The 23,838-nt window shown below is 31.9% G+C and overlaps 3 protein-coding genes and 1 long non-coding RNA gene across 5 annotated transcripts in view; 2 read left to right on the top strand and 2 right to left on the bottom strand.

The window, feature by feature from the left end:
* Nucleotides 1-1,337: 1,337 nt before the first annotated feature.
* LOC111514527 (deubiquitinase DESI2) lies at nt 1,338-6,878 on the top strand. The gene is made up of 5 exons (XM_023170778.2): nt 1,338-1,518; nt 1,606-1,787; nt 1,847-1,961; nt 2,022-2,163; nt 3,350-6,878. The coding sequence occupies exons 2-5, from the start codon at nt 1,607-1,609 to the stop codon at nt 3,524-3,526; spliced, it is 615 nt and encodes a 204-aa protein (XP_023026546.1). The 5' UTR covers nt 1,338-1,518; nt 1,606; the 3' UTR covers nt 3,527-6,878.
* deltaCOP (coatomer subunit delta) lies at nt 3,726-13,817 on the bottom strand. The gene is made up of 10 exons (XM_023170779.2): nt 13,665-13,817; nt 13,563-13,602; nt 13,284-13,507; nt 11,482-11,661; nt 11,211-11,419; nt 10,988-11,143; nt 10,724-10,934; nt 8,121-8,335; nt 7,859-8,063; nt 3,726-7,793 (listed from the first exon to the last, which is right to left on the bottom strand). The coding sequence occupies exons 1-10, from the start codon at nt 13,665-13,667 to the stop codon at nt 7,704-7,706; spliced, it is 1,533 nt and encodes a 510-aa protein (XP_023026547.2). The 5' UTR covers nt 13,668-13,817; the 3' UTR covers nt 3,726-7,703.
* A 1,974-nt stretch (nt 13,818-15,791) lies between these two features.
* LOC111514515 (uncharacterized) overlaps nt 15,792-23,838 on the top strand; it is a 17,272-nt gene continuing 9,225 nt past the window's right edge. The window contains exons 1-9 of the mRNA XM_023170755.2: nt 15,792-16,059; nt 16,743-16,849; nt 16,903-17,376; nt 17,463-17,691; nt 17,916-18,040; nt 18,394-19,083; nt 19,375-19,644; nt 19,702-19,824; nt 19,952-20,080. Coding sequence (XP_023026523.2) covers nt 15,918-16,059; nt 16,743-16,849; nt 16,903-17,376; nt 17,463-17,691; nt 17,916-18,040; nt 18,394-19,083; nt 19,375-19,644; nt 19,702-19,824; nt 19,952-20,080 — 2,289 coding nt within the window. The 5' untranslated portion in view covers nt 15,792-15,917. The remainder of the gene's footprint in view (nt 16,060-16,742; nt 16,850-16,902; nt 17,377-17,462; nt 17,692-17,915; nt 18,041-18,393; nt 19,084-19,374; nt 19,645-19,701; nt 19,825-19,951; nt 20,081-23,838) is intronic.
* Nucleotides 19,912-23,838, bottom strand: part of LOC141485529 (uncharacterized) — a 5,992-nt gene continuing 2,065 nt past the window's right edge. For both annotated transcript variants that reach the window (XR_012467267.1, XR_012467268.1), the window contains one exon: nt 19,912-23,786. This is a non-coding gene — a long non-coding RNA (uncharacterized lncRNA). The remainder of the gene's footprint in view (nt 23,787-23,838) is intronic.

The raw sequence follows: 23,838 nt of genomic DNA, 5'->3' as shown, positions 1-23,838 counted from the left end.
TATTCTGGAAGACATCTCTCTATCACAGAAATTCATTTTCCTTATAATTAGAAAGCTTTTGACCCGCAGTATCATCTTTTGGCCAGAAGCTGAAGTTTTTGATCATCGTATGTTAAAAGTATTCTGTAATTTAACATTCTTTTTTTTTTGAAAGTTGAGTATGGCTATTGACCGAGAGATGGCGGTGCTTATCAAAAATTAAAATTTTTCAAAACAAAATATTTGGAATACAAGTGAAAATAGAAAATATAAATTGAAATGAATTTGTAATAATGAAATGAATAGAGAACAATATATTTTTCCACCCACTCATTGAAATATCTCGAGAACCCCCAATGTTACAAAAAACCAATTTGAGTTCTGAATTCTGTTTCATGAAAAATCTCCCGAGTTGGGTTTTGCTGATAGCACCATCCTGTAGTCAGAGGCTGAACTTTTATTATGCAAATAGGATGGAACCTATACCAACGATGTGAAAATAAAGTTGTTGATATTTAGTAGGGACATTATTCGTGAGATGGCAGAAAAATCTTTTTCTTTGGACTTTGAAAGGCATGACGAATCTGATTACATTATAGATCAGTTTAATCTTCCTCTTGAAGATGATCACTTGGTGATCGAAACACGTGTCGAGGTGTTAAAAATAACGATTTGGTGTTGGGGAAAAACCCCAGTAATATTCATTACTACACCAAACGTTCCAAACAGTGCATCACAAAGTTTGTGGAGATCAAATGGTAAGGTATAGTTTATGAAATCAAGTAACGGTCGAATCAATCAGAAACTTTGTGAGAAAGAGAGAGAATGATCCAAATACGGAAGTGCAGAAGGGCCACATTTTTTATTATTCGTTTCATGGAAATTACGACATTGAAACAAGAAATTTTGACTTAAGTTTCAACTTTAATCTCGTAGTTTCGAAATTCGATTTCAATCTATAAACCACGGAATTGAAGTAGAAATTTCGAATGTCTAGTTGTAATTTCAAAATTACGAGATTTAAGTTGAAATTATCAAGAATATAATAAAAATAAATACCCCTCCTGCGTTTCCGTACTTACATTTAGATTTTGATCATTTGTTAGATTCAAGAAAGAAGGTGACAAGTGTTGAAAATGCATGACGAAATTTTGTCAGTTGAATTTTACTACACTTTTCAGCTGGCATAAATATCAAATGAGCACGAGAACTTTGACAAATTAAGAGCAGAAAACAAGCAATGCTACATATGAGTACGGCATTGTTTCGAGCAAGTCAGATTGTACCCCCGACGAGATTGTTATTATGTTACACTGGTCAAATGCGCCTGACTAAGAAAGCAACGACCGAGCATACAAATAAGAAGAAGAACTTAACCTAATTTGTAGAAGGAAACTAAAAAAGTATCAGCAAGAGCCAAGTTTTCCATAAAAAATTACGAGTATTACATTGTGACCTCATGAACTTTTATATTTTCAAAACCTCTACTGGGTTATGAAGTGAAGTTAGTGGAAGTGCAACAAGTTTACTTTATTTAAAGTAGGTACTTACATGCTGATGAAATCCTTTGTGTACTTACTTTGTCTCAAACAAAAAGTGCAATACAAAAGAAAATGTTGATTTCAGAATGTTTTCAAACGGCCTAACCTGTAACCTGCCCTTTAGTTGTATGAGTGGCACCAGAGATTCAGGTTCAGAAGAACTCCTTCCAAATAAAACATCTAGAGAACCTGTTTTACTAAACGTGTATGATATGTACAAGATCAACGAATACACAACCAATATAGGACTTGGAGTTTTTCATTCAGGTAGACATCACAATGGATCTTGGGTTTGTAAAATATTTACTGAATTTTTTTTTATTCAGGTGTAGAAATATATGGAAAGGAATATGCATATGGGGGACATCATTGCGCTTTTACGGGAATTTTTGAAAATAACCCTAGGGACGAGAAAGATTTAGGAGAGCAATTCAGATTTAGGTACATTAAATATATCTATTGAAAAAAGTTCCTGTTTCTGATTTCTTATTAATATTTCAGGCAAACAATACAAATAGGTTATACAGATTTTACTGAAGACGATGTCAAAAGATTAGTAAACGAACTAGGTAAGGAATTCCGTGGAGATAGATATCACCTCATGAACAACAACTGTAACCACTTTTCTGGAGCTTTCACAAAGGTAAACATAAGTTCATCTATTGAAAATGCTTTTCCCACACCGGAACAAAAATACTGCCTCTTGACACGCGATTTGTTAACTTAGCCTCATCAGGACATGACTAGGGCTGAAATTCTACAGCTGTGTTATGTTTTTATATGCATCTAAGAAAACCATTACCTTACAATGAAGGTAGTTAAATCAAGTCCTAGTATTTTTTATTGTTCGTAATGTTAACAGTTACCCAAATGTTCAAAGGCATCTAGATTTCAGACTTATTAAAAAATATCATTCTTTTTTTTTTCATTCTCATAGATTTCAAATATGTTAACAATGAAAATCCAAATCTCTGATATCCACTATAAAGTATACCTAAAGGCTAGAGAGATAAAAGTGTTACAGTTCTGGTGTGTGGAAGCAATTTTTGGATGACTTTCGAAATAATTGAAATGTTTTTCAGTAAAACTGTAGATATGCAAAACACTTTGGAGATCATGATTTGATGTTTTTTTAAAATAGCTATCTGCGCTGCATTCAAATATTGGGACAGAAAACAATCATATTGTATAATTTGAAAGGGGTATATTTTTAGGAGTGATTAGTTTTTGGTAAAGAAAAGTCAAGGCTTTATACTTCTTCTTTTATACAAAAAAATGTGGGATCCTTTCAAAGAAGGAAGGAAAGTAAGAAATTATTTGCTTTTTTCCTCTGTTGGAAGGTTCCCACTTTTTTTGTATAAAGATGGAGAAGTGGAAAGTCAAAACCTTTCTTTCTCAAAAACTATATAGTAATCAAAGGCCTAGATAGGTTACTTTCAATATCTCTGGCGGAGAAATAGTTATTTTTGTTCCATATTTAAATATCATTTCCTTGATATCATTGCCTATTGTTTGGATAGGCACATTCTTCTCAGATTTTTCTTTTCACTTATCAGTGTTTGGGTTAATTTTTTTCAATTAGGCTCAGGGGAAATTTCAAAATATTCTTGACTGAATTTTGATGAAATGTCTATTCATACTTGATGTTTGAAGGACCATACATTCAAATTATACTCGACACATTTTGTTTATAAAAAAAAAGAATATTCACCTGATCTTGAAAAGAAAAATCTATCTGTTTCTGATATTTCAGATGAAGCTTTCATATAATGTACAAATTATTTCATATCAGCAAATTAAGAAGTAAATAACATTGCATTTCGCTTTAGATTTTATGTGGACAAGACATACCTTCATGGGTGAACCGACTGGCACACTTCAGCAGCTGGGTTCCATTTTTAGAACGTTGTCTGCCTAAAGAGTGGCTTCAGCCAATAGATTTGCAACACTCTCTTACCTGCAGGCAAGATTCAACTTGTTCGGGAGCGTCAACACCACCTTACTAAAATTGCCAATATTTCTATTGAATATATCGAGTGAAAGAATTTTAGTTCATTACTACTATCAATAATAATTATTGATTATGCAATTTTATTCAATATTGTGTTTACTATCAAGTTTCGGGAACTAGTTTCATAACTCATCGATATAATTTAACTTAAATGTATTTTTCGGCGATAAATTGGGAGAAATTTTTCGTGGAGGACATTGTGATTGGGTAACTTATTCGACAAAAAAATTTCTGGTCGTAGGGTGGTACTTAATTTTGATTGTGATACATGAAGAATGAAAAGCTGATTGGGTTTAAATATAATGTTGCTAATTTTGACATAAATGGTTGTGTTCCCCATTACCCTTTGCAAGTATTTCAAGATTAATCAGATTCATTATGAAGCATAATCTATTTTGGCTTATGTCTAACGGATTTTCATTAATCATTTAATATAATTTGTCATTTCAAGTGAAAAACAATGAATGTATGATATTTTCAATAGTAAATTATACCTTTGCTAACAGGGTTTTTGCTATCTCATATTGGGATATGAGATTACATAATTTAGTACTTTTTCAATAGAAAGGCAATACTGTTGCATCAATTATCACCGAGAGGGCGCTACCAACTTCTTTTTTTAATAGAAAGGGCAGTCTTATGATAACGTGTTTAAAAGGTATTTTGAATTGCTATCATCACAGGATGTTGTTTTCCAAATGATGAAAGAGTCTTCCTCATCAAAGGTGTCTAAAACAGAATATCTATGAAATACAAATGTACCTGTCATGTCAGAATTAAATTTCACAAAGAATATAATCAGTGATAAAATAAGCACGATTGTTGGATTTATATAGAACTTCACAGCATATTGTTAGGTATGCCATTTCACTTGAATTGAAATATTAATAGTACGAAGATTTAATAATTTTGATCACCTCCTGGAAAAATTGCTTTTTTCGTAAAAAGCCAAGTAAGTCAATTGCTCTATAATCTAAACAATCGTCATTCATGAAACAATAATTCAATTTAACAAACTGCAATTCATTTTTCTTTTGTTATTTGTCAGAAAAAGTTCAGAAATTTATTTTGATAACCATTTTTTATTAAGCACAGTATCATGACAATATTTTTTTAGGTTGTTTCACACAGTGAAATTACTTCATAGTATTTTTTTCACAGTAGATCTACTCTTAATAATGATTCAGACTTTCTTTGTGAATGTCTACCGTCTTTAAAAAACTATATTCAATACAGTTAAAAATTATAATAAACCCTGATCTGTTAAGACAAGGTATTTTTTGAAACAGGTTCAGAAAAAAATGGACCTATATAATTTAGGGCATTCTACAGTGACATTTTCAATCTTGTATCATAATTATTTTGTTCTTAGGTCTAGCGCTTTTCTATATAATAGTTTCGAATTTGTGTTCAGTTTATTTATTAAAAGCTCTCTGTAATTATTTTATTGTTTATTCATAATTTCCTTTAAATATTTAAATTTTCAAATATATCAGTAGGATGACGTGTTCCTCATATTCAAATTTACATTACATTTTCATAATATTTCTCCAAAATGATACTGTCTTTTTTATAAAAAAATTTATAATAACTTTCCAAGCGTTTATTATATTCTACACCTTGTCTCGGGAACATTTTATTGAGTTTTAAATATATTGACTTTTTTCTTGTATCATTTTAGCAAAAATGAAAAAAGGTGAAGGTACTATGATTTAATATGTAATTCTAATGGTGGAAACATAAATTGAGAAATGAAACTTTCTATTTCTTTTACCACTTGTTAACTAACTTTACTGCATTTTCGTCCTATAAGGACATTTTTAAACGAATTGTATTGTATTTTTAAACGAATTATATTTGTTTGAAAATGTCTTTTTAGGACGAAACTGCACGGCTTCATCCATCAATTTGATATAAATTGCATTCATCAGGAATTTCCGTTTTATATAGCTGAATATAAATATAAACAACAGTACCGTTGACTCGCAATAGTCCGACACTGCAGTGTATAAGTTTGGAAATATTGTTAACGATGAATTTTTATGTAGATAATATTTGACTAGAAAATATTCAAAATATGTATTGAAGTCAGGCTTTAGTTTTTACAAAAGAAGAGGATTTTTTTAATATTAAAATCATAACACATGATTCAGTTTTACACGTTAAGGTAAAACCAACTAGACTAGACCGATGACTCATACGGCGCAGCGTCAGACAACCGAGCGTGTCGGACTATCGCGAGTATTATCGAAATATTCCTAGCATTTCCAATAACTCAAAATATTTTTTATATTCATTTACAGAAATGCAGTCAAGCAAATAAATCTTCAAAATTAAAAAATAATGGGATGCACAACTTTGTGTTTATGAAAATTAATATACAAAATCTGGGGCATAGATATTATTTGTCAGTTAGTAGGAATGCAAAATATTTCATGTGTTTTTGAACAAAATAATTGTGGTAAAGCTCTATCAAAGTTCTCTATGCAATATTATGAAATGTACTTGAAGAAGGTAGCCTCAATTCTACATTTCTCCTTTATGCGAATAATATTATTGTGTGATATTTTTATACAATTAAACAGGGAAATGATATTCACTTCATGATAAATAAAATTATTAAAAATTTGTCAATAACGACTTATGATATATGTTTATTATTAGGAAGTCTGCCATTTTCTCACACTTTTGGAGATATTCTACTTCTTTGCTCCTTTATTTTTGAAAAAGTTTTCATTATTCTCTTGCATTATGAAAATTCAGCTTTTCATAAACACCTATTACTGCCACTTATCAGGGAGACCTTTCAAGGTTTTCGACTTCCTCATTTCCATATACACATTTTTTAGACCTTCATTTAATTGATTATCTGAAATTATCTTATTATTTAAAAAGAAAATTTTAACCAGATAAGTTTCTCTATTACAAAGAAAATATTTTTTCATATTCCCTGTACTTGTTTGATCAATTTAGAAACGGTTGTTTATTATTGAATATTTCCTGTTGTATGAATGTTCCTGAAAATTGAGTATTTCATTCTGAAGGCCTATGAAAACATTCTAAATTTCCCAAAGAAAAAAGACTGTCTAAAGATTATGATTTTTGTGAAGTACAAATTCGTTTAAGCGAAATACTGTAAACGTGTTAATAAATAAAATATATTGTTAACTGTATATTTAGGTACTTCTTCTGCTGGAAGCCAGTTATTTCTGCGAAATAAAATCAATCTGTCGAAGAAGCTCTGTACACCAGTTGAGTATTTTTGTGTTGAAGAATTTGTATTGTGTGTGATTGTGTTTGTCTAAATTATTTTTTGTAAATCAATAAACTTTAGGTCGTTTATTTTATACTTTGCAACCATTATTTATTTTCCTAGATTTCCACTTCCAGCATCAGAAATGAAAGCATTTCTGAAGAAGCTAAACCATGTATGTTGGCGAAAATTCAGGAAAACATTACTTTTTTTGTCGGGCAATATCTATTCTCTTTAGTTATTTTCTTTTCACATCAGTCACTATTTCAAAATTTTGTAAAGAAATATAACGAAAATATTTTAGCAAATTATAAAACACTTTGGTTCACTACCCATTATCTTTTTCTAACAAATTTTATTCAAATTTTGGAAAGTTTTAATGCAAAATTATCACCAAGAAAACTCTATTTGAAAATCAAACGAAATGTGCAAAGTTGTTTTTGTTCACTGGATTTATATTGAAGATTACTGTTGAAATAGACACCAATAATTTACAATCGACATAATTACAAAATTATATTTTATTGAAACTAAAGTGTATATATATATTTATAATCTAAAAAACTATAAATTTCTAAAGCTAGAAAAAATTGATAGAACCCACTAAAGCCATACAAGAAAATATATCTTATATATTAATATAGATAAAAGTAAATGTCCATCTGTGCAAATTATGTTAATAAAATATAATTTTTCAAATAATTCGTTTATTAACATTTTCCAAAATATCAAGAATTCAATTTTTTCTAGCAGTATTCTTAAACAAAATACAAAGTGTACTGAAATAAAGTCAGTTAATCTTTCTTAACAATAAAGACAAAATTTCATGTTTTTTTTTTACAAAAGGAAACATTGCAGAATTGATTAAAATATTTGTTAAACATTTTATACACAAAATAGTGTGTAACTACCGAACCAGTTACACTATTTCATATTTATCAGGATACAACACAGTTTCTACCGAATATTTAACAGGAGAATCGTCATCTATGAGAGTAACTTCGGTAACCTGGAATGAAACAAAATCACAGTTAAAACCATCACAAACAGATCAATTAGGTTATTTCTCCTCACCTTGATACTTGCGTATGAAGATTTAGATGTGAAAGCCACAGAAAGTGGAAAGAAATCATTAGGAATAGCTTTCGGAGCGCTGAACTCTAAAGATCCGCTCTTGTTGCTAAAGTCGACAACAGGCAAATTCCAAACAAGTTGGTTTCTTCTGGATTCGTGCGAGTATGTGCCGTCACATTCCCCGACTACGGGGGAACAACCGATTCTGAAAAGACAGTAAGATTAAGAGTTGGTGCAAAAACAAATCCATCAAAATTCTTACGGCAACGGAATGGTAATATTGACGTCGATAAGTTCTAAATTACTGTGGGCAAGTTCATATTCTATATTAACATCACAACTTCCATCTCCGGCTTCTGAGGGCCAACAATTTATGAGAAGTGGTACCAGGGCCTCTTCAGTACTTTGCAATCTCCATTTGAGTACACCAACGTCTGTATGAAGGGGAAACGGTTTTGAAGGTTGCTTCAAACCTATCTGGAAATGTATCAAAGTAATTCAAGAGAATATACAGTCTTTCGATAGGTGATACATATATTTGATGGAATTGGCTAATACTTGTTTCACAAAGTAACACTTCGTTATATTTTCACAGAAAATTTACAAACCCACAACACGTGTTTTCCTATACAATTCAAGTATTTTCATACTGAGTAAATTTTCCCTAATTTGTGCTTTATACAATAACAATTTGATTGAATAGAACTGGCCGATACTTGATGAAAATCCATATTTAAAAAACTAATAAATAGAGTTTATTCTATGATTATTCTAGAGTTATGCTTGAAGAAGCTATTGTATAGCGAAACACGTGTCGCGGTTTTTGTAAAACCCTTATAGTGAAAATCATAGAATAAACTCTATTTATTAGTTTTTTTAATAACAATCAGAATGATGTGACCTTCTACTTATGTAATGACCAATTTCCACATAAGAAAATAGATTCTGAAGAGGGGAAGAATTAAATTCTGTTTGGTAATTTAGTAAATATTTGGAATTCCTCAATCTATCAATTTCTAAGCATTCCAAAAGATTGAGTTTCGAACCTTTCTCTACGAAATGTAATACTTCATCAGGTTGAACTAATGCCCCTCTTTCAAGAGAAGGTTTGCAAATGCGGTTATATATTGCATGGGATTACCCCATTCATAATACAAGCATCAAAAATATTCGTATACAATTTAAAATTTGAAGTAACAACTAAAAATGTAAAAGTGAGATTCGAAGTTAAGTCAAGCACGTGAAAATGAGTAAAAGCACTAAGATAAACAGAATTATAGGTTATATAAAAAAGAAAATACAGAGATACATGGCGAGAATAATATAAAGGATACATATAAGTAATAAGTGAATACATGCCATAGAGAACGACCATAGAACAAGTGAGAAATGTTTAAGATTGTTTAGATCGATACATGACAACAGGTTTCTGGATGCCTTCGAAAGCTCGGAAATCAAAAGTGCGGAATGAGTTATATGAATAGCGACAAAGGTCCTATTCCGAACAGCCCTTTGTTTGGTCTTATACGTAATAATTCTAAATAAAACAGATAATCACTAACAAAGAGGAAATACAGCTGCCGGACTGAGTCACCGCCAGTGAGAAGCCCTCAGAAACAACTTCACGTATTTTACTATTTGAAATATGTTTTTGCAATTCACTTTTAAACTCCATCACTAACTAAATAAGGTCCAGAATTTGGATGTTTAGGGCTCGAATAATCTAACAGACTGATAACAGATTTCTACACATCTACTGCACATCTTGAGGGAGTGGTGTCGGGAAAGTGTTTTCAATAGATGTTGGGTGCTTCTACCAAAACAATATGAGTTGCTAGTTACCACATTCCAAACACATACTGTTATTATAATTTCCAGTGAATCAAAGGAGCTGCTGTAGTAGAAAGTGTTTTCAATGGATTAATTTTAAGCCAGGGGTTCCAGTACGAACTATCATATTAAATAGCTTAATCTTTGAAGGATAACCACATGCCCCTCACATTTTTTTTTTCGAATATATTCATTATATTTATACCAATACAATTCTTCATCTATGATAAGACCCAGAAACTGAATTTCACTGATATACTGCAAAGGAACCCTTTTCAAATAATATTTAAATTTGATCAGCTTCAGGGAAATAAAATTGGTATGTTCCTTAAACTATTAAACCCGATCTTGTTATAATTTTACTATTGCTATGTCTGTAAATTGTCATCATTTAAAGGAAATCAATTCATTAATTGTGTTATAATGGTCCTTGACTCGAGTGTCTTTTTTGAAATAATGAATATCATTTTATCATAAATCTTATAAATTTCTTGATTGAAGGGAAATTTAACAAGTTATGAAAAAAACATTTTTATATCTCATTATTTTCCGTTGTGAACAATTTTGAGAGTTCATCTGAATGCATTTCATGATACATCGAAAGAAGTTTGAGACGATCCCAAAAGAAAATTGGATACATAAAACAGACAAGAAAAAAAGTTGCTTCCAGTAACATAGGACAATGTATTCAGAGCAATAATAATCTTTATATTTCTTCAGACGATGAAAAATTGTATAGGAATTGTCCTGAAGGTTTGTTAACAGAAGACACATAAAAATTGTGATATGAAAATAAAAGTAGATTAATATTACATCAACTGATGTAAGATTATTGAAATAAGTCTAGGGCAAACCAAAAGATACGGAAACACATCCATATTGAATCTATTTAAAAATTACGTGTCAAATTGTTTGTACTGGACAATAATCATATATCAGTTCAAATCATTACAAGTTCCTTCTTTGTTGTTAACACTAGAATACTGTGGATGAAATTGGCAGATGCCATCATTCACTGTGACAGTGAATTCCTACCTGAGAACGCAATTTGAAGAGTTCCTTATCCACATTGGGATGTGTTTGAAGCTGAACTCCATGAGAATTCTGATTTTCAAGATGCACACGAATTCTTCCCCACCTCTCATCGCCAATATGTAAAGTTGCAAGTCCTAACACTTCAAACTGTTGAACCCCTCCATCACGGCCCAACCTAACTACTAATTTTTCTTCTAATCTCAAGTGAACGCTTCAAAAATAGAAATAGGTCATTAGGTTTCTATTTCGAAGCAGAAAACTTACTCATCAATGTCTGTTTTGATAGCTGGAGCTTTGGATCCTGGTTGAGAAATACTGTTCTTGGCCGGAATGATGACATTCTCACCTTCAGATTTCAGCTGATCTACGAAAGATTCCACATCACGGCCTTTTCCACCCAACTTCATACCTTTTGGTTTTCTGGAAATCCAGCAAGTTAATTACAGTTTAATTGAAAAGGAAGAAGTATGTTTAGGTCAATTCTTACTGAATAGGAGCTGCGTATGAAGGTGGTTTCACATCATTAGAAACATTGGAAGTATCAACGACGAATGGCGTTGGTGTATAGCTTCCTGAATTGCCAAAACCTCCGCTGTTAGTAGAAGATGATTTGGTACCTTTTTTAGCTTCCATTCTCTGCCTCTGCAATTCTTTTGCCTTTTCTCTCATTTTGATTTTGGCTTCTCGTTCTTGAGTCTGAATGAATTTTGTCAATTCACCAACAGCAGTCTTTTTTTAAATAAGTAAATGTTACTAACCTGTCTTACTGCTTGATAAACCTTCTCTTCATGTGAATCCATCTCGACGAATGTACGGATCTGAGATAAATTCACACTTTCTCGATAGCCTAGAGCTACTATTTCATCAAATGCAAAAATGAGTGAAAATGCATTCTCGGCTATTTCACTTTCCTCTAGTGATCGACAATATTCTGGAATCTTTAATGTTTAGATTACATAAAAGTTAATAATAATAATAATAATAATATGCTTTATTATCATAAGACATAATCTTGTAGGCAAAGCCAAATACCATTGTATTTCATTTTAGCGTCCTGACGAAGTCTTTATTCAGAGAAAAAAGCTTGGCAATTTGTGAAACAGAGTAAGTTTGTTTTTAAACGTGTCTGACTGGAAGTCCCATTAATTCTTACCTTACATTCCCAATATGGGAATGATCAGAATATTTATCTTTTGACTTTCATGAAATTATTATCCAGCAGCTTGACTACATTAACCTTTCTTGATTTCATATCATTTTCAGGAATATGTAGATTAGTTTTCTGATGGCATTCCATTTCTGCTAATCACAGTTGTCGGTTGATTGTTCAACCCACCAACACTGACATAAAATCTGGGCAAGTTGACTTGGGTGTCACACCAATAGGTGGTTCCACTTATGTCTCGCTTGCGTTTATGCAGTTATTTTTATTAAGTACTTTTCTTGGTTATTAACATTTTGTCTTCGATGGAGGACTGCCTACCCAGTACTGATGATGCCCAACATGTTGAAACAGCTGTCTAACGGTGGCTCTTAAATTGAAATCAATATGGGAATGATCAGAATAGTACTGTATAAAGAGCCTCATCAATAAGTAGCATTTTGTCCTCTTTTTTGAATCTATTGATTTGATTTCTTTAATTCCGAATGGCAGGTGACGGAATAGCTTTACCGAAAAATATAATCCAGTACCTAGCTAAGGAGCTCGAAGGAATAGGCAGTTCAGGTCATTGTGATTCCAGGTACTATAATAAATGTAGGTCACAGAAGATGAATAATAATGTTTCTTTACTAGGCAGATAGGTTTCAAAACCATGTAAGGTAGCTACTGCTAAGATACATCAGCTTCAAAAAGAGGCTTGCACATATCCCTGGAAGCAGCTTTGCACAAGTATTGGTTGTTTGTTGTTGTTAACATTGTCAAATTTCATCTATACCCTTGCAATTCTTATTTTTGATGTCTTTGATAACTAACATAAATTCCTCAGGGTTTGTATCATATAAGAAGAAACTATCAGATACATGATTAGAAGGAAAACGAAAAAGATTTAAAGATGATATTTCCAGAAAGTTTTAACTGGATATTCAACAGTAGGAGAGTCAATTGTTAGGATGAATAAAGCTTTTTCCAATTAGATGCCAAGTTGTTATTGACCTGATTAATAATGAAATTGTATGAAAGAATATAGAAATTAATTTAATGAGGTATAAATGTCTTGAATTTGCTTACAGATACGAAGAATAAAAAAAAAAGAAATTTACAGAAGCATCTGAATTGGGAGGTCTCGAATACAAATCTTGATTAACCAAAGAGATTTTTCATTCATCAATAACTTCACCTTATTTCAACAAAATTTTATGATTTGAAAAAACTATGTACAAAGTTAACGGCTGCAACAGTTTTCTTAATGAAACCAGTGCTTGTTTCTATACAGAGTTTCTCTAGAAAATTTCTTCGGGAAAACAAACTTTCAATTCCTATCAAAGCATTATGATGGAGAACTGCCAATTTAACTACTATTTCAATATACAACAATGAGAGGTAAAACCAAATACTCACAACTCTGGCAAATAAGCGTAAAGTTTCTAGATCCTCCAAAATATTACTAGCTCTTGTTGTTATAAGTAACATGTAAAGCCTTTCAAGAGGTTGATAGACATAACGAACTGAGTCCGTCTCAACGAAAGTATGCTGGGTTCCTGTGGGTACGAGTTTAGGAAAAGCAGCCAGTAATCCTTCAATTCGCGATTTGGTCATTTCAACAAACTGTCGAGACACAATGGCTAGAAAATGATTTGGTCATTAGATTATACAAAATTGCTATTAAATTTTACACACTTTTCCCTGCTTTTGTGCAGACTGCTGCAGCTATAAGCACCTAAAACGGAAAGTGTTAAGGACATTATAAAATATCGATGAACTTTTTTGTTTTATGCGTACCATATCTAATGGAGACGTTTAAAAAACAACCTGACTGAAAAAAGTGTTAGTTAACTTTTGCTAAAAACATTACACCCAATTAATACAGACGATACGATAACGATGACGTTGTTAACGTGTGAAAATATGAGAAAAGTGTAAGCTGGAGACATCTGACATTTATTTGACAATTGACTGTTCTATCAATCCACTGATTTACCAAAAAGTGCTTCATGGTCGTATATCCGTGTTTATCATGTTATCAAATAATGTCAACTCCTTACTTAGCATCAATAATCTTTTCATCTTTTCTAAACAGACTGAAAAATACAGAAGAAGTATCGTACTATACAACCATCAGATTTTATAATTATTCGCCTATAGTTGTTAGACAAGTATTTGTGAGAAACAATACTGTTACTATACCTATTTTACATTTTTAATATTAGTTGATACAAAATAGGAGAAATCGTAGACATCGATAGTAAAAAACATGTGTCCGCGGTTTTGCCCCCATTTCTGAGTGATATGTCCTATTTTTTATTTCGATTAAATACACTCGTTAATAATTTTCAGTATATATATTCCGGATCCACATATCACTGCTCACATGTTCGTTTAGTTGTTTCCTATGAATGATAGGTTGACTAATTGAAACCACGGGCGTACGGTATGTTCCTGTTGGTCACTTCGTACATATTTATCTAGTTTTTGATACACAAGTCGTGTTAACCACCGCGCACCGTGGTGAATAGCCAAATACACGTATCTGCGGTTTTGCTACGCAGGTAGTTAAAGCTGTATAAGATCTATTAACTGAAATCTGCTGATTGTTGCGTGTGCCTATCCTTGCACATGGCTGCACCATATTGATGATGGGCCAAAAGCCCAAAACACGTGTCTATGGTTTGCTTCTTTTTTGAGTGCTATGTCTAAGAAAATTCTCATCTACCAAAGCTTTCAAATGAATATTTATTCAATTCAACACAAGTCAATTGATACCTACTCAAATATTCCAAATTAAAATGATAATCAAATGTTCTCTCTAACTAGAGAAATATTTTTTCAATGCAATAATTACTTTTTGATAATCGAAAATAGTTAGCATAATGAATTCATACAATATTTCTCAATTCAATATATTCCTAACTCAACACCTAAATTTCTTAATATCTTCCGAGACATAAAAAATATCAAAATTTCTACAGTGTTGCAAAATTATTTCTTACCTCTATTCTAAAACTTAAACTACCCCACTTCTAAAGAAAAATCTAATGTGATATTTTTGTATTCCATTTTTATCTAGTAATTCTCCTAACTTGTCTTCATGAATTACCTCACATAAAAGTAACTACAGAAGTAGAAGATCTTGTGGTTCAGCAGATCATCCAATTTCGGAGGGTCAGGTTTCAGTTGAATATAACAAAATTATAAGATTTCTTGAAATAGTTCACATTAGTCAAACTCAAAATTCTTTGATAAAAAAATTGGAAATACAGAATTTTGACTAAAAAATAATTCATCATTTGATGAAATCGAATTTAAAATTGATTTCTGTTTTCATTTATGAAAACACTTTGTATATCAAAATTTCATTTAAATCCATTTTCACAGTGTTATGTTGGCAACATTGAAAACGCGGTGAGCGCATTTGCGCCTTTGCTGCTGACAAATGTCAATGTTTTTTCGTTCGTAGCTTTTTCTGTTCTTGGATTTGACCTCAGAGTAACAATAGACAATATTACTTTGGCAATGATAGTTCATTTGAGCATTGTGTTATGGTGAATAATAAAACAGAGTTTTATATGTTTTTAGGTTTATTGTTTGAACCCGATACCGACATAACATACAGATGTATTTATTTCAAGATTTGCCTCTTTATGACAATGAGATTCTTACTGCCTATGCAAAAAAATATAAATGTGCATGCTAGCAATGGGATTTTGTTGCATGCGTGGCATACTTTTCACTGCTAACACGTTTTAAAAATAATTTTGAAAAGTGTGATATTTTGAATGTTGAAGCATCAGTAGTCGAACTACTGTCGAAAGTTTTTTGTTTCAGAGCCCTTGAGATATGTCATTTTTTCTGTCTGGATTGATATATGTTTATTTTTGGAACACACCTTCATTTGGTCCTGTCATCTGTCAACACTTAGACGTGACGCTCCGCCATTTGCAAAAGTTGCGCGTGTTTTACTTGAGAGATTACGAAAGGTTTTTGTATGTTTTGTGTTAGTTTGAATTTCATTATAGTGTTTCAGTATAGTGAAAAATGAGCTCCAATATAGATCCTGCCAAGTTGAAAGTCATAGATTTACGCAATGAACTTTCCTCTCGCGGTTTGGACACCAAAGGAAATAAAGCGGTTTTAGTGAAACGTTTGAAAACTGCTTTGGAGAAAGAATTCGACAAAGGTAATGAATAATGTTAGCTACTATTCATAAGTAGTAAATTCGATTTTATACGGTTGCACTTTGTTAGTTATAGCAGGATTTTATGATGGACAGTTTATTTAGAATTTTCCCTCCATTTTAGAATCACCATTCTTGGAACCTCTTCTCAGTTTTCCTCGGTATATATGTATGTAAATAAAAAATGTCTATGTAGATATATCTTGAAAGTTTTTTCATATTGTAAAGTCAAACTTTTGCTAAATAGTTTTATATTAGAGTTTTTCATTTCTACTGTTAAACTTTTATTATACTAGAGGTCTATAAAATATTCAGCAAAAAAATTCACCTGTAAATTCGAAAATTTCAATGCATTTTTGACGAATTTGTCTCAACACTAGGCTATGTTAGATATCTATTTTCTCCTATTAATTCCTTAGTAACTTCTCATTACTACCAAAACATTTGTTAATATGTAGTACATCTTGCACAATCATTATTATTTTCATAAGTTATACAAAAACTTGCTTCATATTTTCCATGTTGGAAAATTGCAGCATAACCATTTTAATTTTTAAGTATCATAATTAACAATTGTGAACGTATAAAAAATATCCATTTTCTGTAATTATTTGGATACAGAGCTCGCACTTTTTTATAAAAAAGTTTCATTGGTCTTATATATTGATCGGTAATCTGATTTGCAGATTTGCCTGATACATCTATAGCAGATACATCCACTGAAGATTTGGATACTTCTCAGATCGAGGAGTCGCCTAAGAAAAATGATGAAGCACCTTCCGAAAAAGTTGAGGTAACCTTCTGCATAGCTTATATTTGGCGTGTTTTAATATTACCTCATTACAGACAAAAGTCGACAAGGACGATCCCAAAAGAGAAGTTACTCTGGAGAAAACAAAAACACCGGAGAAAACAAAAACACTGGATACACCCAAGCCCGAAGTAAAATCTTCTCAAAAGACCTCTGGGGAGCAGAAGAGTGGAGCTAAAACAGAATCACCTGAGAAGGATATGAAGCTGGTTGAAAAACCAAAAGATGATACCAAATCTGTAGAAGTCAAGCCGAAACCAGCTGCGGCAAATAAAATAGAAAAAGTTGAGGAAACAGCTAACTCTCTGGAGAAAATAAAAACACCGGAAAAAGTTCAGGAGAAACTCAAATCTCCTGAAAAAATTAAGCCAGAAGAAAACCCTGAGAATGTTGAAGAAAAAATGGAAACGGATACGTCTGAAACTAAAGATGGTGACAAGTCCACATCTTCAAAGATTGAATCTGTTTCTCCATTGGAAAAAGTGGATAAGGAAAAAGATAACAAAGAGGTAAATTTGTAAAGATTATTTTTGTTGATGTTTTTTATACAATAATCAAAAACTAATTTTCAAATTAATTTTATTTTTTATAAAAGGCTAGTGATGAGACTTCACAGAAGCTGGAGAATCCTCCAGAGAAAATGGAAATAGGTGAAGAGGAAGCCAAAATGAAGGATTCAAAATCAACAAATGGATCTGAGCAGAAGGGAGAGAAAAGAAAAAGGAGTTCAGATTCTCCTCAACGGTCACAGCGTAGAAGAAGTAGATCTCCTGTCAGGGAAAATGAACCTGATATTGATAATTCCATTGTCCAACTGAGCTGGTGTGAGTAGCTTCACTGATTTTCTCTTTTTTTTTAGTTTCATGTTCAATCGCAATAACACGTTTGTAAATTTTTGAAAAATACGAATTGACACACAAAAAAATTATCTAAAGAAGAAACCTACCATGAAACAAATATTTGAATATCAATCATATTATTGTTAAATTAATGTAATATTTGTATTCAAAACCATTCATATTATTATTTTTCTTTTCAAATATTTCAGATGATTCTGATCTCCATCTCCAAATTGATGACAAGACATTTTTATCAGCAAAACCGATGACCGATGGTGTTTTTGGATATGCTTGGGCAGGAGTCAGAGGCACTTACGGTGTTCAAACAGGAAAGGTATTTGCATATTTTATTTAAGAAAGAAAAAATGTTCCATGCGATGAAAATTTTATAAAAATAGGTTGAATTATTACATTGAAATGATCATTTGATCTTAATTAAAATGCCTATCACAATACGTGAGAAAAAACTATTGCTATGAAATGATCCAGTCTAAAATTGAAATTTCAACTGTGAAAAAAACCCGAGAATAACAAACATATTGTGATTAGGTTCTGACAAAGATTGGTCTTATTATAAATAAATAAATTAGAGTCAAATGACATTTTCGGAACAAATTTTTCTGTGAATTTGTCAATGGACAACTGCAATTGGGACAGTAAGTTCATACATGAATAAATAATTTCCAGGTATTCTACGAATTGAAATTAACAGAAGAAATCAAATGGGAAGATGATTTTTCCAAGCAACCAGAAAAGAAAAATCATAACAAAAGAAATTCTAATAAAAAGAATGCAGGAAATAAAACATCCGATCTAGAAAAGACTGGGAAAAATGTGGAATCCAATACTAAGGAAGAAAAAATGGAAGAAACTTCGGCGGAAACGAAAGAAAAAAAAGCTGAAGAAAAAAAAAGTGTAGATGCAACCAAAGAAAAGGAAGGCGGCACTGAATCTGAAGGAAATTCAGCAGATAAATGTGAAGACACCGAATCGAAAGAAGAAACGGCTCAAGAATCGAAAGAGGAAATGGCTCAAGAATCAAACGAAGAAACGGCTCAAGAATCGAAAGAAGAACCGGCTCAAGAAGCTACGGCTGACGAGAAAATGGAAACGGACGAGGTCAAATCAGAGAATGCTGAAAGTGATGTTAAAGAAAAAGACGATAAGATAGAATTGGCCGATAAGCCAGTTGAGATTTCGGAACCTATTCCTTCGCATGTTTTGAGAGTAGGGTGGTCTTTACTGAACTGCAGTTTGCAACTGGGCGAAGAAAAATTTTCCTATGGTTATGAATCGTCAGGAAGATTTGTGACTGATAAGAAATTTGTCGATTATGGTATCAAATTTGGAGCTGGAGATGTTGTTGGCACATTTCTGGTAAGTTTTAATGAATGAGCTTGTTTTTTTTTTGTAAAGTTTTGCATCCAAAATTTCTTTTCAGAAATTTAAGTAAAAATATTATGTTGCTACCTGTAAATGTGAGCGTTCTGTAGGTTATTTTCAATGTGATGATGAATTTGGTCAATAGCCTAATTGAATTTTTTTTTGTCAAGAATGTGATGAATCATTTTTGGGTTGAAGTTGTTGTTAACTGCAATTTGTTAAATCAAATTCATTTTCTAATCGAAATTATCTGTGGAAATCTAATGAAAGTTTTAAAATTTTTAGGATATTGACGGAGATAATGTCACAATAAGGTATGCAGTAAATGGAGTAATCCAACCGGTAGCGATGACTGTCCTAAAGTCAGATCTCCCTGAAAATCCGGTATTTTTCCCGCACGTTCTGTCTCGAAATTACGCATTCGAATTGAACCTTGACGATAAAAAGGAACCTTGGTTCCCAGTCCCGGCTGATCTCGCTGGTTTTCAGTGTCTCGGTAAAGTTGAAGAAAAAGTAGCCGGACCGACTAGACCAGAAAGCAGAGGAGACTGCGAGGTATTTCAGATCAGTTGCCATAAACAAAAGTTTTTATGTTAACCGGATTCGTTTCAGGTGTTGTTGATGTGCGGGTTACCGGCTGCTGGGAAAACTCATTGGGTGACAGAGCATGTCACTTCCAATCCCGACAAGAGATACTGTGTCTTGGGAAAGAACAACATGTTGGAAAAGATGACTGTGAGTGTAAATATTCATTTAGTTTTATTTATTTCATCGTCCCTGAAAAGAACTTGTACAATTCTATATTTTTTTTTTATAAGTATTTAATAATTTTATTATATTATTCATGTATTTCTTATGGAAGGTTTCCGGTGAACCACTCAAGTCAAAATACACTGGGAAGTGGAGTTTTCTGATGGACAGGATGCAGAAATGCTTGAATAGGCTTGTTGCTTTGGCCGCTCACAGAAGAAGAAACTACATCATTGACCAGGTACGTACAAAATCATCTCCTGTAACGAACAACTAATCGATCGTCGAGTCGTATTTTTATTATTTCGTCATCACAAAATGTAAGTATACTCCCTCCACGATAGTTGCGACAGCATTGGAAAAACTGTAAGTATATCATGAGGAAAGACAGGGTTCGATTCACTTAGCCAAAAAAAGTAACTGGTACTTTGTGATGGAATTGAAATTTATATGGATGAAGGCACAGAAAAAGTTTTATGGCTTGTTATAATCAGACAAGTTGTAATGTACTCTCAGAAATTATAATTAAACCAGTAAAAACCTTGCACAATTGTTCCCGGCAGGTAATTCAAGTTCCCTTTCTTAATTTTGTTTTCACCCGAGTGAATACAGACAATTTGATGTTATAGTAAAAATCATCTACCTAGCTGTCGAACAAGGTATGCCTTTAGTTTATAAGAAATGGATCCCAGTTAGTTGATAATTTGTGGAGCACAGGCATGATTGCCGGTTTCTATTATGATGAAGGGATTCTTGGGTCAAGTTAGCAGAAATATTTCATTCAAATATCTTCTATTTATTCGTTTTGAAAAACGGATTGGAGTTATATGAGGTTTTTATAAACTTGATACAATAGTTGCATTGTGAATCAAATCAAAATTGAAAACAAAATAACTATTTTGATAGAAATTTGTAGGGTAAAAACTGATTAGTGAATAGTAATGGCCCTAGATGTGATCTTTGTAGCTGTTAAGTAGGTACTCACAAGACCATAACTTTTCTTTAAAATATATTTTATGATACCGGTAATATATATATTTCAGGCTTGTCTCTATAACTGTTTTGTCTCTTCTGGTATCAATGTGGAACTTAGGTGGTTCCAACGGTTTCACAATTTGGATTGATTGGATTGAAAATATTTTTGTAGTATATTCAGTTTTACAAGAAATCATCCCAAGTTTAACATCCTGTATGTTTAAACATTGTCGGACTCGGCAATTTATTTCACATGAAATCTTGCTATTTTGGTGAACATATCGCTGCGAAGTATCAAAAAAATTATTTTACAAGAAATCATCTCGACTTTGAAATTTCAAATGTAAAACTCTGCAATTTATATGAGAATATCCTATTTTGTTGAAAATATTACGGTGAAGTGTAAAAAAAAAGGTTTACAAGATATCCCAACCTTGGAATTTCAAATGGAACATCCTGTACGTCTAAACATTTTTGTATTCTACAATTCATCTAAGAATGCCCTATTTTGATGAAAATATTACTGGGAAGTATCAAAAAGGTCATGTAAAGGAGGCTGCAACCACTGAAAAAACATTTTCTTCACTCTGATGATGTAATGTGGAAAGCATATCAGTACTTTTGCTTTTTCAACTACCCGCTTATTAACAATTTTTCCACAGGAGAGTTGAAAAAGGTATAGGGGCGAAACTGAATCGGTTTTTATATGGTATACTCAGTGCTAAATCTAACTTCATTGAATGTTTTCGAGATGTGATTAATTCGATTAATTTACTAGTGACCATCTCTAAGTACATGAATAATTATTAAAATTATGCATTTATGAGGTAAACCCCACTACAATAACGATGTAATTACTACCACAAAAACAATAATATTCTTACTACAACCAAAAAATCATAACATCTGTATATAAAGGTAGAAGTTATAAAATCCAACTTGCTATTATAACTTCGAAATTGTCCCCTTACAACACACTAAAACGGAAGTAGCTAGTTTATAATGAAACATTTTACAGGACTTGCATCTGAAATATAATTTAATACTATGAAAATTGTATTGTTGAAGCACCTATTTGGGTAGTTGTACCCAACCAGTCCAGTTCAACGAGTGTTATAGAAGATACCAAATATGCAGATGTCTTTATCATTTGATAATTTAAGTGATCTTTCGATTGATGTAGGCTTGTCGTAGTTTATATGATGAAATTGCAAATGAAACTATTTGCAGAATTGATGAATATTATATGATATTACTAAAAATAAATGATAATTCTAAAGAGAATCCTGAACAATTGCAAATTTTATCAAATTAATATGATCAACAAACCTGATTTGTTCATCAAAAATAATTTCCGATGTATGTGATGTATTAAAATTTTTACTGACTTTCAAAAACGAAATAGCATAGTGTTTGTTCACGTTTGCAAATAGGTTATTAGTAACATACCAAAACTATAATCAATCAAGATCATCTTTGCTGATCATCAATGGATTTTATAGGTCTAAACAGCTTCAGATCTCTGGCAAACATTAGGAACTGATAATTGGTGAAGCTATTTTCGATGTCAATTTATTTTTCATCATCAATTATGACATCAATAATTTTGATGGGACTATATATCCATGTATCAAGAAGACGTATTTTCAGTCAACATTACCATCCCTTTATATTTATGTTCTGATAGTAAATTTAATAGCTGATGACATGACCATGGTGGAGAGAAACGCCATTCATGACTCATAGTGGTATAAGCTTCAACAGTCCTTTCCAGACTTGCAACATAACAAAACTCACACACATATCAGTTTTCTTACAAATTCTTTGATTTGTTCAGTTATATAGAGAATATAGCAGACTTTAAAAAAACATTGAGTGAATATATCACAGATGAATTTTTAAATATGTGAATGTCAGTTTTGTATACATGTACATGTTCAACTTAGAATATATATTGTGCCTGAAGACTATCGAGGAAAGATACATACTAGAAAATGAATTACTCAAAATAAAAGTAATTATTTTCTGGTAGGCTATGGAATACTTTAAAAAACGAAAAGTGATAAAAAAATATTGTCAACGTCACAATCAAGGCATGGATTCATGTTCTTGAGATCTGATTGAAAAATTAAGATATTCTATAGTTATGTGAGCTGATATAGTGCTAGCCAATAATTATACTTATATAGGAATAGGAAATCAAACATAATAAATGCAGAAATATGAATATATAATAACTCACTAAATATGAAAGTTTGCAACGCGATTCGCTACCCTCCTAAATGTAGCATAAATATTATTGAATTAACGAACAAGGAACAGAAAACTAGTTAAACATGAAACACTGAGATTGGTTTTCAGTGAAGGCCAACAAACAGGAATATATAATATGAAAATGTCTATGAAAAATTATACTTTCAATGTAATTGTAACTTGGTGCTTTTGGTCAGTAGGTAATGTTCAATCAACAGCTGTCGATTAAATCCCAAATCGGTATAAATGAACATTTTTACAAGGAAAGCATTCACAAGTTTAAACAATCAATAACTATTCTGTATAACTATAATAAATAAAACGCACAATATCTTTATTATTTTCAATATTCCACGTAGCATTGAAGAAGAGATGTAGGTACTCACTCGGTCTCTACAAGAAGATTTCTACATACTAGTATATGCTGAAGGGGAAAATTCCACGAGTCTTCCTAAAATTGCTGACACGAACAGCCTGAAATTATTTGAGAAAATGGTCCTCCGTAACCACTCTAGTTGGTGGTGTACCTCTCGTTGAATAACTTATATAATGGCCATCAGCTCTACAGTAGACAATCAGACAATGGCATAGTAGGCAGTGAATGATCATGAGATAGATGGAAACCTAGTTTTCCGGATGAATTTGAATGATTGAATTGAAAGTCAACTGGATATAATCATCTCAATCTGATTCTTCCCCTTTTTTTTACTCTTTTCGGCCTATAACGAAAACATCTTTCTGCAAATCTATCGCAAATGTAATATACTGAAT

Source organism: Leptinotarsa decemlineata, unplaced genomic scaffold (assembly GCF_025532065.1).
Source record: "Leptinotarsa decemlineata unplaced genomic scaffold, Ldec_3_MD MMD2_tig00026328_RagTag_RagTag, whole genome shotgun sequence".
Lineage (NCBI taxonomy): Eukaryota > Metazoa > Arthropoda > Insecta > Coleoptera > Chrysomelidae > Leptinotarsa > Leptinotarsa decemlineata.
The sequence above is the reverse complement of the archived record's forward strand: the minus strand, read 5'-3'. Positions and strand labels throughout refer to the sequence as shown.